General features: G+C 45.4%; 1 protein-coding gene across 6 annotated transcripts in view; it reads left to right on the top strand.

The window, feature by feature from the left end:
- Positions 1-17,483, top strand: part of BCR (BCR activator of RhoGEF and GTPase) — a 100,207-nt gene that overhangs the window by 60,498 nt on the left and 22,226 nt on the right. For all 6 annotated transcript variants that reach the window (XM_071763231.1, XM_071763229.1, XM_071763230.1 and 3 more), the window contains 8 exons: positions 2,458-2,565; positions 4,269-4,329; positions 5,270-5,322; positions 5,670-5,810; positions 14,808-14,929; positions 15,707-15,875; positions 16,253-16,372; positions 17,312-17,387. In XM_071763231.1, coding sequence (XP_071619332.1) covers positions 2,458-2,565; positions 4,269-4,329; positions 5,270-5,322; positions 5,670-5,810; positions 14,808-14,929; positions 15,707-15,875; positions 16,253-16,372; positions 17,312-17,387 — 850 coding nt within the window. The remainder of the gene's footprint in view (positions 1-2,457; positions 2,566-4,268; positions 4,330-5,269; positions 5,323-5,669; positions 5,811-14,807; positions 14,930-15,706; positions 15,876-16,252; positions 16,373-17,311; positions 17,388-17,483) is intronic.

Below are 17,483 nucleotides of genomic sequence, written 5' to 3' on the forward strand. Positions count from 1 at the left end.
CTGACTGGAGACTTGAATATATTCTTTACTTCTGGTGGCTGTGTAGCAAGCTCAGACTCACCATACAGCTACTTAGGCCTTTGGTTAACACTCTTTCTTGCTGATGGTGATCACAGGTGCAGGAGTTAAACCCTTCTGGCACGCATATGTTCCCCTGATTTTTCTGGATTTGTAGAAGAATCATTCATTTTGTTGAATCAGTATTGGAAGTAACAAAGCAAATTGCCCCAGTGCAGGAAGCTCTGAGCTAGCTTAGTTTCAGGTTCTGGTGGTTTGGCACATTATTAGTGGGAATGCCAAACACTTTGCTGGATGAGATAAAGCTAATAATTCTTGTCAGGCAAGGGGAAGCAGCTAAATGAAAGAGACAGCAGGGACATTATGCCTTGTAAGACATCTTTATAGGAGAAATATCAAATCTTTTGGAGCAGACTGTTTACTTTTTTGTCATGTCATGCAATGAACTTGACACCATGACACTATGATCCTGGTGTCCTTGGGGACATTGATTTTCTTTAATATCACACAAAACAAAGCACCATAGATTGAAGATATAGATAGTACATGCAAGGAGTTTTTTAATTTTGTGTGGTCTGGCACAAAGTATGCAACATCAGTGACTGTTATCCACCTTTTTCCTGTTGAAACTATGGGAAAGAATAAAAAAGACACTAGGCATGTGGGAGTGAAATATGCTTCTCACTTTTGGGGAGTATTTTGTAAGTATTTTTTATAACTGGAAAGAAAACACTTTAGAACTATTTTTAGAAATGAAGAAATATTTATCAAATATTATCACTGATAGCTTGCAGGAATGGAAAAAAAAATTAACCAAAAGCCAACTATTTCTACTATAGCTTGTTTAATTTTCAATGTGTTCTTTTTAGCTGAAAAAGAGAAGACTTAAACCTGCATGAAAACTGTATGTGAGCATTACTGCTTTGATTAGAAGTTCATTTTTTAATGAAAAAGGAATTTTCATGATGGCTTAGAGTGTTCAGGAGTAGCAGGAAATGAGAGTCCCACAGGAATGGGCAAACTTTAAAGCTCTGCCATGTTAGCTGGCATCATCCAAACCCTGATTCTCAAAAGCCCTGCAAATAATCAGTAATTCTGACAGCAGCCTCTTCACAGAATTGTCCACCAGTGGCAAACACAGATTTTATTCTCTCTGTACTGCTGGGGCCAGGTCATCCATGGCATAAGTGAGTGCAGTTTCCTTCAACTTCAGTCATAACCATATTATTTTGTGTAAGGGTTGAGACTGGCTCCTGAGCTTTCAGTAAAATGTGCTCTAGGAAGTAGCTTGCTGTTTCTTAGCTAAAAATATTTGTGCAGGTAATGTTCTCCTGAGAGTAGCTTTTTCTCTTCCATCATCTCTTGCACAAAGCTTCATAGAGAATGGGGGACACAATGATTATGAGAGAGCAGGAGAGGAAAAGAGCACTGTCTGTGGGAATGTTAACTGCTCTGTCTGTTGCACGTCTTGGGCAGAAGTGTCAGGGAAGTTGCAGACATAATAAGGTAAGTGCAAGCTCTTCTGGTGACAAACTTCTTTCAGATGGAGCCTTTTGCAGCTCTCCACCTGTTGGCTCTCTACTGACCATGCACTTGCAAGCATGTTCAAGCTGCTGAGGCTGTTCAAGTGCTGTTACAGCACTGCCAGTGCAGCTCTGCAACCCAAAACCAGCTCTGCAATCCAGACAACCTTGGAATCTACTTGGGGGTTTCCCGAGCTGGATCTTACATTCTCTGGCATGAATATGGCTGCAAATCCTAATTCAGAAAATGGGATCAGTGCTAAGACTTAGTGTTAATATTCACCACTTATTACTGCACTCTGAGGCCTGCTCCATCTTCTTCTGGAGCAACTGCAACTCCTTTTGGAAAAACTGCCATTTTCTGTCACTTGGTGCTTTAGTTACTGCCTTCCAGATTGTGTGCTGGGTTTCTCTTCTGTATTTTCAGCACTCTGCTGCCCTTGTAATGGTATTCACTAATGCAGATATGGGTAAATAACTGGTATGATTTAGTGTGTCCATCACTCAAAAATCAGCAAGTAGTCTACTGGGGTCACATTTAAGCTGTTGGGCTGAATCATGTTTTGTGGCCAGTAGCCAGCAGCTCCAGTTACATCAATGAGCTAAAATATTAATAGATACTAATCTGGCAGTTCAGAATGGAAACGTAGATGGCAGTAATAAGGATGTGTCATTCTTGCAGGCTTCCACATCCTTCACGAGTGAACTTGTTCAGCATAGAGGGAACTGGGTGCATGGGAGCTCCTGTGCTGGTTAAGCAAAGCTGACAGGTCAGAGATGTCTTTCTGGCCCTGTTCAGCTTTCCTTGCAATTCCTTGGCATGAAAGAACATGACCTGATCATTAGATACTGAGGCTGGCATTCCCAAACTGTCTCTTTCCCTAGCATTTATTTTATTTTGTTTTGCTTCCTGCAGGCCAGCCAGCTGGGAGTGTACCGGGCCTTTGTGGATAACTATGAAGTTGCTATGGAGACAGCAGAGAAATGCTGCCAAGCCAATGCTCAGTTTGCTGAAATATCTGAGGTAATGTCATGGTATTCAGACACATGAGCTGTCTGGATCTGACTAATCCCCTAAGATGTCACTCCTGTCTCTCCTCCAAGTATCTTTGCAGCCCTGACTTCTGAAGAAGTTGTGAGCTCCTGTAGACTCACATCTTCAGCTCCTGTTCTTACAATGATTTATACTTTGTGCATAGCTTTTAATGCACTCCCCACCCAGGGAATCTTGTATAAACTGGCATTACTTTGAACTTCTCAGCTCTGTGCCACCTTCATGCATTTCTAGAAGGGAAAGCTGTACTTGAGTTTCTTAAATATTTTTCTTGCTAACAATGGGGCTGACTGTGGTGTCCATAGCCATCCTTAATGGTTTGCATTATGGCTGTCAGTGAAATTTCAGGCTTCATGGGCATGGAGAGGAGGAGAGGGTAGCTCTCAGTTAAAAAAGGCAACTGTATTAAGCATAATGTATAATATTTTCAGTGCGCTGCTCGTTTCCTCTCTTTAAGAGGAATATTTGGAATACTTTTTAAGACTTCCCAGGCCACCAGCTTTGCCTGCAGTGCATAGTCTCATTAACTTTTTGTGTTATGATTATACCTTGAAGAATTCATTTGCCAAAAAAACAGGAACTTCATATTTCTGTCCTTAAAAACAAGAAGATAAAGCATCAGAACTGAATAATACTGGGAGCACTTACTGCTTTTTAAAAAAACCCTCAGTGCAGTCAATGCCACCTGTCTCTTTGGATGTTTTTGACAGAGGGAAAATGCTTTATTTTACTTCTGTGAAATAAGAGAAACGAGGCTTGCCTTTTAGGACCTGCTGTAATACTTATCAGAGTCCAAATGTCTTCTAGCCTGTCCTTTCTTGAGGATTTTCATCAGGTTCTGGTCCTTTGCCTGGCCACTTCTATGCTCTAGTGGTGTCAACTCATTAGTAAAGTGGCTTCCCCTGTGTTTACTTTTCTTTCTGTACTGAAAGGCAGTCCATGGACTTCCCCATTTGCTGGTAATAACATGTCTAGAGAGCATTATGGTAATCCCTGGAAGACAGAGATTAAAGCCCCAGGGTCCTGGTTCTGTGTAAATGTGATGCCTTGGCTTTGCTGTTTTCTGAAGGGTGATTGTGAAATCATGCTAGGATCTATTGGATTTGGAATGATGGTGATGATAGGCATTTGTGTCCTGGTGAGGATTTCAGAGCTCAGCACATTAATGCATGTAGCTTCACAGTCCATGTGCAAAGAGAAGGGTCACTTTTCCTTTTCCTTTTCTGCCATGAAAGAAAGCTGACTTGTCCAAGGTCACCCAGCTCTGAGTACAGGCATAAGGAACTGAGTCCCACTCCTGTACTTTATTTATTGGTGGTGTACACATGCTGTGACAATGGCTGCATCCTTATGGACTTGCCCTTTTTCTGCAGATGATTTAAAAACTCTATCATCTCTGTCACTATGGGTGATATCGTGCTTTGCTGCATCTCTTAAAACATACAGTCCTGAGAAAATTGCTTAATATTTGAGATGTGTGGTGCCTGTGACAGAGCAATGGTACATTCATCAAGATGGAAAGTACATTTTTCTGTCACAGACTTGAGCTGTGATAGTGCTTTCCTCCATTCATACTTAAGCCCTCCCTTGGAGGAACAGATAGTCTCTTACATTCCCATGTGGTATTTCAAGATGATTAACTGTCTGTTATGTGGATTTTCTTTCTCTTTTAGAATTTAAAGGCTAGAAGCACAAAGGAATCTAAAGATCAGACAACAAAAAACTCCTTGGAAAGTGAGTGATCTGTGCAGAGGAGACTGTGGTTTGTCAGGACTGTGGGGGCTGTAGTCCAACATCTGCTCTCCCTTTTTCTTTTTAAATGCTGGAAGGTTATGAAGTCTCTGCCTGAGAAATCAGTTCCCTTTTGCTAAGTAGCAGAACATGTGCATAGTAAGCTGCATGAATGCATGGGGAATCCCCTGCCCAGCTTAAAACCTCATCAGTCCCTTTGGACAAAACCAGGCTAACCAGAGGACTGCTGTGATTTTAAGACAACATGTGCTACCCAGTGATACCAATTCTAGCATTTACTGCTACATGGGTTTTGCCCTCTGGTAATATCTAGAAAGCCTGGTCAAGATCAGGTTCCATGGTCCCATGGTTCCCTGGAGAGCATTTTATGTTCTCCAGTTGTCTGTCAGCATCTGTACAACATAGGCAGAAGACAGCCCAAGTTATAAAAGCTTCTATAGTCATTAGTATAAAAGCCAATCCCCTTCCTCTTTTGGGCTGCTATCAGGATTTGGAAGCACTCAGCATATCATGCTGAGCTCCAGAAGGAGGGATGCACTGCTGACCTTCCAGGGACCTCCTTGGCAACTTGATGAGTTGAAGGCTCAGTTCTGACCTGTAGGGCCAGCCAGGTTGCCAGGGAATTGTTGGTAGTGTGCCATGCTGTGTGCAGTTGTTCTGTACCACCTTGTGTGCTCCTTCTCCTCTGGCAGGGTCTGGTCACATGTGAGCATCTGCTTGCTGTGGAGCATGTTTATTCCCTCTGTGTGTCCATGTGTGTTTCACTGGCTGTGCAGCACATTGACCTTAGAGGAGGGGATTTTCCTTCAGCTCACTGGTTAATAAACCTGTGTCTGTACCTTCAGTTGCACTGGACAGGCTGCTCTGTAGGGGCTCTGTTTGGGTACCTGTTCCTTAACTTCCTGCTGCTTTCCTTTCACAGCTTTATTATACAAGCCAGTGGATCGAGTGACTCGCAGCACACTTGTCCTGCATGTGAGTATCTCAAGGGTAGTTTTCAAATTTTAGATCCCTTTCATATTTTCTTCACCTACCAAATTTCCCATGGAACTCTGGAGCTGCAAAAACTAAGTCTGTCATGCTGCATAAGAGCCTCTTCCCTTTAGATTAAGGGGAGGGGAGTCCATAGGTGGGACCCTTCTTCTTCAGAGGTGTTACCAAGAAGTGCAAAGTTGTTATCCTCTTCCTCTAGAGATAAAGCCTTACTCTAATCTGCAAGAGGAGGCTGGAGCATCTTGTTCTACAGCTCTACTTAGAGGCCCTCAGACCTTTCTGCTTTCCAGTGCTGCTCATGGTTCTGTTCTTTGTGTTCCTGGTGTCAGGATCTACTCAAGCACACTCCAGTGAGCCACCCTGACCATCCACTCCTGCAGGATGCTCTGCGGATCTCACAGAACTTCCTCTCCAGCATCAATGAGGAGATCACACCCCGTCGGCAGTCCATGACTGTAAAGAAAGGGGAGGTCAGTCTTGAAGCTTTTGTTATTTTCTGTTTCCAAATGCTGGTTGGGCCTTTTCTGTAGAGCAGACTAGGAAGTTAATGCTATGAATTCATTTGTTGCTAAGATACAGTTAATGCAGTGTCCTTGTACTCTAAAAGAGGTGGTACAGCTCCTCTCTGTTTTCTGTTTGGAAAGCAGTTTGGAAACCCTGAGGAAAAGTATTATTAGACTTTTGTCCTTAGAATTGTTATAATTTGTCATATTTAATTTCTATGATGCATATTGCTATGCACTAAATGGATTTTATTTTACTTGCAAAGTGAAACTGAACAGGAAGCTTGGGAGGAGAAGAAGGTGAGGAAACTTCAGAAATCATAAAAGATTAGGAAAAGCTCTTTTCCGGAATCCTCATTCTTGCCATGAAACTCTTTTTTTTGCATCCTTATTTCTGAAGAATATTGTAAATGGGACGAGGAGGCAAAAGAAATGCAGTGGGCTGAGAAAGCTCAGGGAGGTGATTGACTTGTAAGGGTGTGATTTATCTCTTCTCAGCCCTACTAGGAGCAGGAAGTTCTACACTCCTTCTAGGAGCAGGAAGTTCTAAAATCTTATACCTGCATGCAGTGTCTAGCAAGGGGGGCATAGAGCTACACAATGGTGAAGTCCTGCATGCCTCAATGGTCTTGATTCATCTACCATGTAATTTCATTAGAAAGTAATTCAGTCCTTCCTGATGAGGAAATTTAAGGACTGACAGAACTATTAAGAGAAAGAAGCATGTAGGAGATTGGACAAAAGAGAGGTGCAGCTCAGATATAGTGTATGTGTAAGAGGAATTGTGGCAGCATGCCAGAGACACTAGCTGGTCAAAAGTGACCAAAATTACCCTGAAAAAACCCATCTCTTAGAAAGCCCAGGAGATTGCTAGGATACCATGAACTTTAATGATGTATTCCCAAATTCTGTCAGCTAAACATGCTTGCTTTTAGCTGCTAAACTGATTTTCAGCTGACAAAGATTTGCTAAAGGCTGGAGTATTGGTAATTTGGTGCACTTCATCCTGCAGGTCTTGCTCATTGTCTCATTTTATCAACTGAGGAAATCTGCATCTGAGAAAAGAAGAGGAGGGGCTGAGGTAGAAGCTCAGACATCAGTCACCAGGGCCTCAGTGCTGGTGATGACCTCATCAAAGTGATGATGATTGAGTTGTAGCAGAAAATGTGGCAGAAATCACAGGCTGGAATGTCCCCTCACAGGGGATGGAGCATTTTGTGTTCTCCAGTTGTCTGTCAGCATCTCAGTGAAGGATGCAGGCTTTGACAAGTGTCATGCAGAATCCTAATGATGTGCCAGAGCCCAGGCAGAGGGGCAGGCTCAGGGAGAATGGTCCTGATGATCTCTTTTTTGGAGTTGTGTATTTGTCAGGTTTTGGATAGAAGGAAGGGGGAGGCTTGTGAGTAGGTATGTATAGTAATCCAGGGACACAAGTGTGCTTCCAGCTACTCTGTGTGGGTTAGTGATGGCTGCTCCTTCCTACAAACTGCTCAGCTTGGGGTCATAGCTGGGTTTTGTTTATGCTTGTAAATCTTTGCTTTTCTACTTATCCTTTCCTCCCACTTGCCTTGCTTGTGCTTCCCCTAAGGTGGCAGGACAATGTGCAGTTTACATCTCCTAATGGACTGCTCTTGATGCATAATGCATTTTTTATTTTAATGAATCACCAGCTTGCTTTGATGGCTTTTTTTTCGTTATTTGTCTTCCTCCCATTGAAATTTCCTTGGTGGAAAGGAAGGAGGGAAAACAGCCCTTTCCCCTTATGTATTGCTTAGGTGCTGATCCCAGTTATCTTTTTTCCCCAGTCCTTGCCTTTTATGTGGAATATTTTTGCTTTTGAGTGCCTTGTGGGGAGGAGTCAAATCTCCTTTGCCAGCCTTTTGCTCCAGCTCTTTCTTTCAGGCTCGCTTTGAACTGGAGAAAGCAGCCAGTTGTTAATCTCCCTAGTGGCAGGCTGCTAAGGAAAGGACTGCAGGTCAGGAGAGAGAACAGAGAACAGGCTTATCAGCACCATATTCTTCCCTTTTGCAAAAGGGGAACCAGGACCCATCCAGTCAGTCTGACCTGCCTGCTCTCTTCCTGGGTGGTGTCAGGTGTCCCTCCTGCACACCACTCCCCTGGTTCTGCTTGCCTCAGTAGGCTTTTGTCTAGAATTATGCTTATAAACTGAAAGTTTTCTATGATGCCTGGGCCTGGTTTAATTTGCTGGGCTGAATGGCTGTTTTAGGTGGTGCAAAGAGATGGGAGGAAAGGGAGTAAAACCATTCACCAGAGGGACAGAAAGGGCTACAAGGATGAAGGCAATATTAGTGGGTAAAGCCTACAAACACAGTCTGGCCCTTGCTGCCTGCCAGGCTGGCTGTAGCTGGGCTTCTCTGCTTTGTGGTTTGCTGAGGACTGTGGTACCAGGAGGAGCCAGGAGAGGACCAGCCCCAAGCCTGGCAACACAGGGGAGCCAGGAGGGCTCATCAGTGCTTTTGGGTCTGTTTCCATTCAGCTTGACCTGGTAGATTCCCTTGTTCGCTCCTTTTCTTTCTATCTTTCTAATTTTGTTGTTTTACTTATTGTCTTGGGTTATTTGCAAGCATCCATATTGTCAACCCTCAAACTAACAACAACAACAAAAAAAAAACCAACCAAAAAAAAAACCATGGAGGGAAAGGAGTATACTGTATATTCTGAGTCAGAATGTGAGTGGTGGAGAATCTTCCCCCGCCCTTAGGACCATGGAGCAGGCATCTTATGTGCTCACTGCTGATCCTTCTTCACCACGTTTTTTTGCCTTAAATAGGGAACCTGTTCAAAGTTCTACTGCTGATAGTCCCTTGGGGAAGCAGGAAAACGAATGCTTTGAGGTGAAGGATGTGCTGCTCTTATGTGCCAGAATGGAGTAATAACCTTTCTAGTCTTATTAACAGAGCAGCTAGATGGACTGCATGGGTTTTTTTCAACTAAGCCTGAATGTAAATAACTGTCTCATCTGTTCCTGCCAGAAGTAAAGGCTTGTCTTCCAGCTAATCCAGCCCATGTTTGTAAAGCAGAAATTAACAACACTGCAAAAAATTGCAGGTTTAATTTGGGAGATCCTATCTTGACTCCTGCTTATCTAATGCCTTATCTAATGCATCCTCAGGATGTTGTTTTGGGGCAGTTTGGACCAGTAAGAGTGGTAGTGGCTGCCATTCTGCCTTGCCCTGGCTGTGCAGTCCCACCCTCTCTGAAGTGGTCACACTGGTATTTGTGTGATCCCACAGTGGCATGGAGGAATAGAGCTGCCTGAAAAAGAATCCTTTCTGAGTTCTGGATCACTCTGCTGGCTTTGTGTCTGATCTCATCAGCACCATTCCAGACACAAGAGGGCTGACAGGTAGCTCTTTCTTGATCAAACCCACTAGATCACAGGTAGGATCAGCTTCTTTTTCCTTGTACCTTTTTCCCTTGTACCTTCTTTTCCTTGTGTATCTTTTCCCTTGCCCTGGAGAGAAGAGGCTCCTTGGCAAGCTGCTCTGCCATATTTCTAAATATGGTTTTAACCTCTAGTCCATGGTCTGGGCATTGTTGCCTTAGGGTCTCGTTTAACTTGGTACAGACCAAGGGTGCTAGGGCAGGGAAAGAACAAAGGACATTTTCCAGGGAGCAGAAATATGGACTAAAGCCTTTGAAAAGCTGGGAGCTAAGCTTAGGCACAGGCAGCCATGCACAGCTTGAGAGCTGGTGCCTACTGCTTCTGGAGACCTTGAGCAGATGTTGGCAAAAGAGCACTCAAAATTTATCATAGATGCTCCACACTCTGTCTTACAGCTGGAGTCAGTGAGGTCCTGGTGACAGGAGCTTTGGAAAGAGAAAAGAGAGGCTCAGAGAGCCAGCAGTTTGGCTCCTGGGCAGAGCATCCCTTTATTCTGCAGTGCTGGTCTTGCAGCACACACACACTCACACACACACTCACACACACACTCACACACACACTCACACACACACTCACACACACACTCACACACACACTTACACACACACACGCTCACACACGCTCACACACGCTCACACACGCTCACACACGCTCACACACTCACACTCACACACTCACACACTCACTCTCTCTCTCTCTCACACACTCTCACACTCTCTCACACTCTCTCACACTCTCTCACACTCTCTCACACTCTCTCACACTCTCACTCACACTCTCTCACACTCTCACTCACACTCTCACTCACACTCTCACTCACACTCTCACTCACACTCACTCACACTCTCACTCACTCTCTCACTCACACTCTCTCACTCACACTCTCTCACTCACACTCTCTCACTCACACACTCTCACTCACACTCTCTCACACACACACACACACACACATGGAATCGTTTTCTTCCTACACTCTGCAGAAAGCCAAACCACCTCTTCCTCGCTGACGTGTGCCAATACCCATCTCCTGCTTTTACCCTCCTCCTCCTGCATCACACATGTTCCAGTCCTTCCCAGGGCTCTCACCCACACGCTCTGCAGGCCTCTGCTGTCACCATGTCAGATGAGCTCTTTCCTCAGCACACAAGTGAGGGGTGGCCTTTTGTACAGCTGTGGTTCTGGATGAGTAGATTTTTAAATGCCACTTTTTGTAATGTGTCTCAGACAAGCTGGTCTTTTGCCACACTTCCTGGAGTTAAACATTACATGTCAGCAGCAGGATTTATCATATGCAAACAGCACAAAAACATTGTGGGATGAGTAGATGAGCATACAGGTAATCGTGAGGTTGGTAGCAGAGGAGGGGGAGATGCTCACTGACAGAGGTAAGAGGAGGAGGAAAACAATAGACAATCCAAAGAAGATATCCAAGCATTGAAAGATGTACAGGGAGAGCTCTTTTGTCCAGAACACAGGTGGGTGGGAGAAGAAATCAGGTGAAAATATGCAAAGGAAAGCAGCACCTGGAACTTATACTGCACCAGCACAGGAGCTTTGCAAGAGCCACTGAAAGTAACAGTCAGCCCTATCTGAGAAACTAAAGATTATCCTAATTCACTTCATATGATACAAAATAGGAAATTTTCCCCCAGGCCTCCTGGAACATCTTTCTATAGCTGTGCTTAGCTCCTGTGCTGGACATCAGACAGTCTTGGGGCTGTATATGGAAGAGAGGGGGTCACTCTGTCACTGTACTGCCACTCTTATCTAAAGCTTATGCTTTCTTCAGTGTTTGTTTGGTGGTTTTGTAGTGTTTATATCATTTCAGGGTATTTTAGAAACCTTTAGCACCTTTGGTAACCTTAAGAGAGTAACTTTGAAAACAGGGTAGAGAGATAGTTTCCCATACCCAGCCAAAAGACCTCATGTTTCAGGAGATCCTGTTTAACAGAAGGCCACCAAAGGAATAGCTGCTGCTGGCCTTGCAAGGGAGGAGTTGACCAAAGTGGACTTTGGTTCCCAAGCTGCTAGCCAAGGCCTGTGGAGCTGAGGTGGCACTGGCATCTGACCCACGTGAGTTCTGTGTGAGGGGTCTGCTGGCTCCTCCAGGGTGGAGTAGGTTGGGCTGATTCATGCTGGGAGATCCGGAAAGGTGCCCTGTGCTCTTTCACTGTGGGGTTTGGCATGGGTCTGGTAAGCCAGTTGGGAAATCCTTTTATTGTTTCCCTCTGACCTGCTGAACCCTCCCGGTGAGATGAATCATTTGCAACAAAGGATGTGACCCTTCTTGAAGGGCTCCTTCTCTGCTCCACTGATGCTGAGCAGCCTGGGATGTGCCTGTTGTGCCCAGCCCTAATGAAAGTCCTGTTTGCTCAAGAGAAGCTGATAATTAGATCTAATATCAAGACCCACGCCCATCAGAGGAAAGATACCCTGACTTGATTCTCAAATGTTTTCTCCTTCCCTCTGCTCCTCCGTTGTTTGGTTGCTTTTGTGGCAGTTTCAGCAAGCAGGAGGGGTAGATCTTCCCAACTAGCTCAGAAGTGAGAGGATATGAAGAATGAAAGGTTTGGGAATCTCAGTGTCTTCTTCTGAGTGGTTTGCTGGTATACATCCCTTTCACCTCCTTACTTCTTTTCCAGTCAAGCTTAGGAAATACAGCCTTGTCTTATTCCCACCCAGCTCTCTTTCTGGGAGATAACACTGCCAAAGACTTTTTAGTGCCTCCTGGTGTGTGTCTCACGTCAGTCAGGGTATTTTGTACCCAGGAGTGCCAGCCAAAATAAACTTGGTGCAGATGAGTGCTACCTCAGTCCCAGATGGGCAGTATGAAGGCTGTTGAATCACACCCCTGTTTTGGCATCATAAGTCTGAGCTTTCTGCTTGGGTTTTGAGGAGATGTGGGACAGAGCGCGTGGCTGCTTGAAGGAAGTCTGTTTGGATGGTGACAGCCAAGGACTGTGCAATGGCAGGGTGGGTGCAGCTGTGCTCTGGACTAGCCTGGTGCATTTTTCAGCTAGGAACTCATAGCAGAATGCTGGGCTGGGGTCTTGGCTGGCCTCACACACTGACAGTGCCTGGCAGATGGGGCCAGGAGGCCAAGTCAGGACTGTGCCATGTCCCTGCCAAGTAGGGAAGGGACAGCGTGGTATCCTGCAGGGTAGCAGGGATGAGTGAGCTGTGAGAACATCTTTACACCTACGAACAATGAGCAGAGGTTGAGCTGGCAACAAGCAGATACTCTCATTGCCCTGGAGGAGCTGAGATTATTTGCAGCGTAGTTAATATGCATCAGATCTAGAAACCTGAGAGCAGGGTTTTGGCTTGCTCAGGAAATATCTTTCCCTGCTTCATTGTTGCTCACAAATGTAATTCTTTGCAGCTGTGAAGAGTGGTTTTGCTACTGACAACATGTCTTCTCCTTTTTATTTATTTTTAAAGCTCAATGTTTCTAGTTTTCTACCTGGGGTTTGTTTGCCAGGCAGGAGGGGGAGGCATGCACAAGTGCACATCAGCAGGAAGGTGTTCTCTCCAAAACCACTGAGAAGAAGCCAGGAGGATCACGACCACCTAAAAACAAATATTAACAAAGGTACAGGCCTTTCTGAGCCTGAATCAATATTGAATACCAGATCTCCCTAGACTTCTGCCCGGAGATCTGCAACAGTCTACTAGGGAGCAGCCTTGTTTCCTGGCACTATGGAAAAGTGCAGCTCTGTGCAGCTGCTGCTGGTCACAGATTTCCAGGACCTTTGTGTAGCTGAAGGGAGCTCCAAGGTGAGCTGCTGCCACTGTTCTGTATGTTTTAGCAGCCAAGGTGCTGGTGCATCTGCAGATAGGAAAATGCAGATGCTTAGTCCATGTGAGGAAGTTCAGGGTGCTGTAGCACAGAGTATAAAAACAAGAATCATGTCTGCAAGGGCATTCCTCTGCCTTGTGTTCTTTGCCATGATGCCTGCTGGGCTCAGGGCTGATGTGGTTTGGAGAGTGAAGATGGGGAAGGGTTGGAGGAGGAAGGAGAGGTAGAGTGTGGGGGTTTGCACTCCCACACCCTCAGCAGTAAATGAGTTCAGGGCTTGTTAAGTCATGCAGCAAACAAAGCCCATGGGGTATAACCTGAGAAATGGAGGCATCAGTTCTGGTTTGGATGTCCTGACCCTGCTGAGGTTAACAGTTTCCTGTTAACAGTTGCATACTGCTGCACAGCTGAGCACAGCTGCCTCTGGGACAGTTTTTGTGCACAGTTTACTCAGCTTGGGGATCACAAAGATGCTGCGGGTCAGGAGCAAGTTGTACTGACAAGTCCCAAACATGGGCCTGGAGAAGTCTGACAGTGAGAAAGAAGAGGGAGGTGCTGGTTAGTGCTGGACAGTTAGTGCATCTGTCCCAAGCCCTTCTGCTCTCTAGGTGTGTATGGTAAGTGTAATGTGTTTCTCACTGGTGTCAGGAGCTGGAATAGCAAGGAAACAGTCAGCAGAAAGTCTCTTAGTTTACCTGCGTGAAGCTGCTTGTGGTTCTGCTTGTACTGGCTGTGAAGCAAGGCATCACTGACAGCTACATATATATATTGTTTGGAACAAATTCTGCCTAAAGTTTGGTATCCCTGACTGTTTGAAACTGTGGGAGACGGGGAGATATCTATTCCATCGTTGTACTCAGCTTCCTATTGATCATCAGAGCAGAAGGGCTGAGCATAGAGCAGGGCTTGGAACTCCTGACCTGCTCACTGGTAACAGCACACAGCCACCCATACTCTTACAGGACTCAGGAAGGTGATGCTTCTGCCTACCAACGTGTGCCTCTTATTCAGGAGGTTGTAAAGTTCCCTGTAACTAGAAACAGGAATAAAGGCATCAGGGTTGTGCAGCTTCTTTGCATCTTCTAGATGTGGGGAATGTTTATATGGTGTATAAAAGAGATTTAAGTAGGCATGGGGTGGGGGCATATCCAGATGGTCCTATTTAAACACAGGCTGATAAGAGACTACTGAGAAGCTTGAGAGATGCACGTTTTGTTCAGGAATAATCCCTTAACAGCACTTGTAATAAAGACGCAGCAATGGCATTCAGATGTTAATGCTGACAAACTACTGTCGTGAATGGAGCCGAGGTGTTGGTGTTCGCTCCTTTCTCCCCGGTGGGGAGAATTTAAACTGAATTCAGTGGCTGGGTAAATGGCTCCTGAGAAAAAGGGTGTTTGCTGCTCTCTGCTGGTTGCTGAGGGGATGAAGTGCTGCCAGCTCGGCTGGCCCTTGGGGATATGGAAACTCGCTATAAATTATGCTTGGGCTCAGGATCAGGTGATGGAGAGAAGCCTGAAGCCTGACCTGGAACCAGATAAGAAAGGAGATGCATGGGCATTTCTGCCCCTGAGAGGGAGGGCAGTGGGCAGCAGAGCATGCAGCAAGGAGCGTTTTACAGCCTTTTTTCTTTTTCTGAATTAGAGCAATTTACTGAATTGCCTCTGGTAAGGAGTCAGGTCAAAGAACGTGTTGCTCCAGTGCCAAATCTGGAGCTCATAGTGTACTAGCTAAAACATTTTTTCTGTTTTATCACCAGCACCGGCAGCTCCTGAAGGACAGTTTCATGGTGGAACTGGTTGAGGGGGCTCGCAAACTGCGTCATGTCTTTCTTTTTACTGATCTGTTCCTCTGTGCCAAGCTCAAGAAGCAGATTGGAGGGTAAGGTTTTCCTTCTGGACTCTGCATCTGTGCTTCAGCAGAATCCTGGGTTTAACCAGCAGTTTTAATTGAATATGAATACCCTAGACCTGGGTAATCATAATCCCCAAGATGGAGTTAAACAAAGAATGATCAGCAAGGTAGTACTGTTTATTACATAGACCTTGGCCAAGTCCTGATCCCTTGAGAAAGGTTAATTCTTACCCCCTGCCCTGAGCCTTTCTAGGAAAACAGCATACACTCTAGCTGCTGGTATTGTGGACAAATGCCATTCATTTTTCTGTCTCCTGTTTCTTTTCATAGGTGACATTCTTCACTTTCTTTTGTTACAAAGGTTATTAATTTTGGCCTTGTAACTACAGCCAGGTAACAGTTTTGCAGAAAAAATGGAAAAGGTACAATAGACAGACTATATGTCAATGCAAAAGTGCAGCTATACAAACAGTTTTGTTGGCATTTGTCACAAATGAGAGGGGAGGAACCTTTCAAAGAGAGCACACAGGACTGAAAGGGTTTGCAAAAGATCTTTGTGGTTTCTTGGGATGAAAAGAAGTATATCTCAAAACAAGTTGATTTGTTATGTGCTGTGCTGGCTATTAGCCCTTCTAGGCTTTCTTGCTGGAAAGCAACCCTTTACTAGATATTTTCCACATAGGAGTCACAGTGAAGTTGTGCCCATTTCTGTATTTTACCCACTATAGTGGGGAAGGGCTTGTGGGAAGGGGGAGTGTTTCCAAGCACCATTGACAGTAAAAGTTTGGACCTTCTGTCTTTCAGAAAAAGCCAGCAGTATGACTGCAAATGGTACATCCCACTCACTGACCTTAGTTTCCAAATGGTGGATGAGTCTGAGGCAGTGCCCAATATCCCACTGGTACCTGATGAGGAACTGGATGCCATGAAGATAAAGATATCCCAGATCAAGAATGACATTCAGCGTGAAAAGGTAAAAGGTCTGAAGTACCCCATGCCAAGTCCTGCCTCAGTGTCTGTGCTGAGAGAAGCATTGTTCCCAGAGCAGCACAGCTTGGTAAAACAGACTGTTCAGCAGAGGCTTGTGTTGCAGCTCTGCTATTCAGTGATACTCAGCCACTGGAACTGGGGAACAAAGCCAAATCTGAGCATAGAGATAGTGCAGGTAACATCTTCCTGAGCAGCTGGCAGCCCTGTGGATCCTACTGACAGCAATTCTCCTGCCTGGGGCCATTTGGCTACTCACTGTGGGAAGGGGCTCTGGATCTTAAAATGCCTGTCAGTGCAAATAGGAGTGGGCATTTGAGATTAATGTGTGTTCTCTGTCTGCCTCTCTTCCCCATCCTTCAGAGGGCCAATAAGGGCAGCAAGGTCATTGAGAGATTGAAAAAGAAGCTCTCAGAGCAGGAGTCACTCCTGCTGCTGATGTCTCCCAACATGGCCTTCAGAGTACACAATCGCAATGGCAAGGTGAGTGGCTCTTCTGTTCCCCCTCTGTACAAGACAGAGGTGAAGGGGTGTGGGTGTGTTTGTGTACACTGTTGTACAAGGAGGTCTTCATGCCTTATGCCATTCAGACCTGAAAGCACTTCACAAGCAGCAGACATCTAACCCTTGCCTACACCAAAAGTTACTATGACATCTTGTAGGACTATGGCTGATTTATATGCAACATTGACATTTAAAAACTAATATCCTAGAAATTAGTCCCCTACTTCAGCACCTGCCCTGGCAGAGCAGAGGAAAAGCTCTCTTCACATAGGATAAGGCTCTGCAGCCACTGCCTTCTAGATTCTCCTTCAGATTCAAGGCTCAGTGCACTCAGGACTGTAAGCTGCCTTTGGCACCAGGGATGCTGAAAGGTTGTGAACAATCTTCTTTAGCACTGGAAGATGCTCACTGTGCCAGAGGCATCTGCCTGCTCTGGCAGTGCTGTGTCCTGTCACTGTGGCCTTTCCATGCACATGGCAAATGATTCCTACAAGATCCTGTTACTACTCAGTGAAAATTCACAAGCTGGTCACTGCCACCTCAGCTTGCATCAGTGTCCAGGCCTATGCTGGAGAGCTTTGTGTTTCCTGGTACAGCTGTTTTGAGGAATAGTGCAGAGTTGCCACGAGACCTCATGCTGCCAGAGGTGCAGAAGCTGTTTGTGGGGGTGGAGCTCTGTGTGAGATCTCACTGCAGGAGTCTCTGGTGGTACCACTGGCACATTTCTGAGAAGGCACATTGCCAGAGTCCTGCCTGCCACTGACAAAGCTGGGATGTAGGGCAAATGTCATGAGTACCAGAAGGACAGTGAATCCAACAGTTTCTGCTGGAAGAGTGTGGGAGGCAGGCAGACAGGCCTGCTCTCAGTGGTTGGTCAAACTAATGCATACTCTGGTTTTTTTGTGTTTTCCTGGGTAGAGTTACACATTCCTCATATCATCAGACTATGAAAGGGCAGAGTGGAGGGAGAACATCCGGGAGCAGCAGAAGAAATGTAAGTGTCCCTCAGCTGGGCATTGCTACAGATAGTGTAGCAATTAGAATGGGGTGTGGAGCACAGTTCCTTGCAAAAAGAAAAATGTGTGTTGAA

The sequence above is a fragment of the Heliangelus exortis genome, chromosome 19 (genome assembly GCF_036169615.1).
Source record: "Heliangelus exortis chromosome 19, bHelExo1.hap1, whole genome shotgun sequence".
In the NCBI taxonomy this organism is placed as follows: domain Eukaryota; kingdom Metazoa; phylum Chordata; class Aves; order Apodiformes; family Trochilidae; genus Heliangelus; species Heliangelus exortis.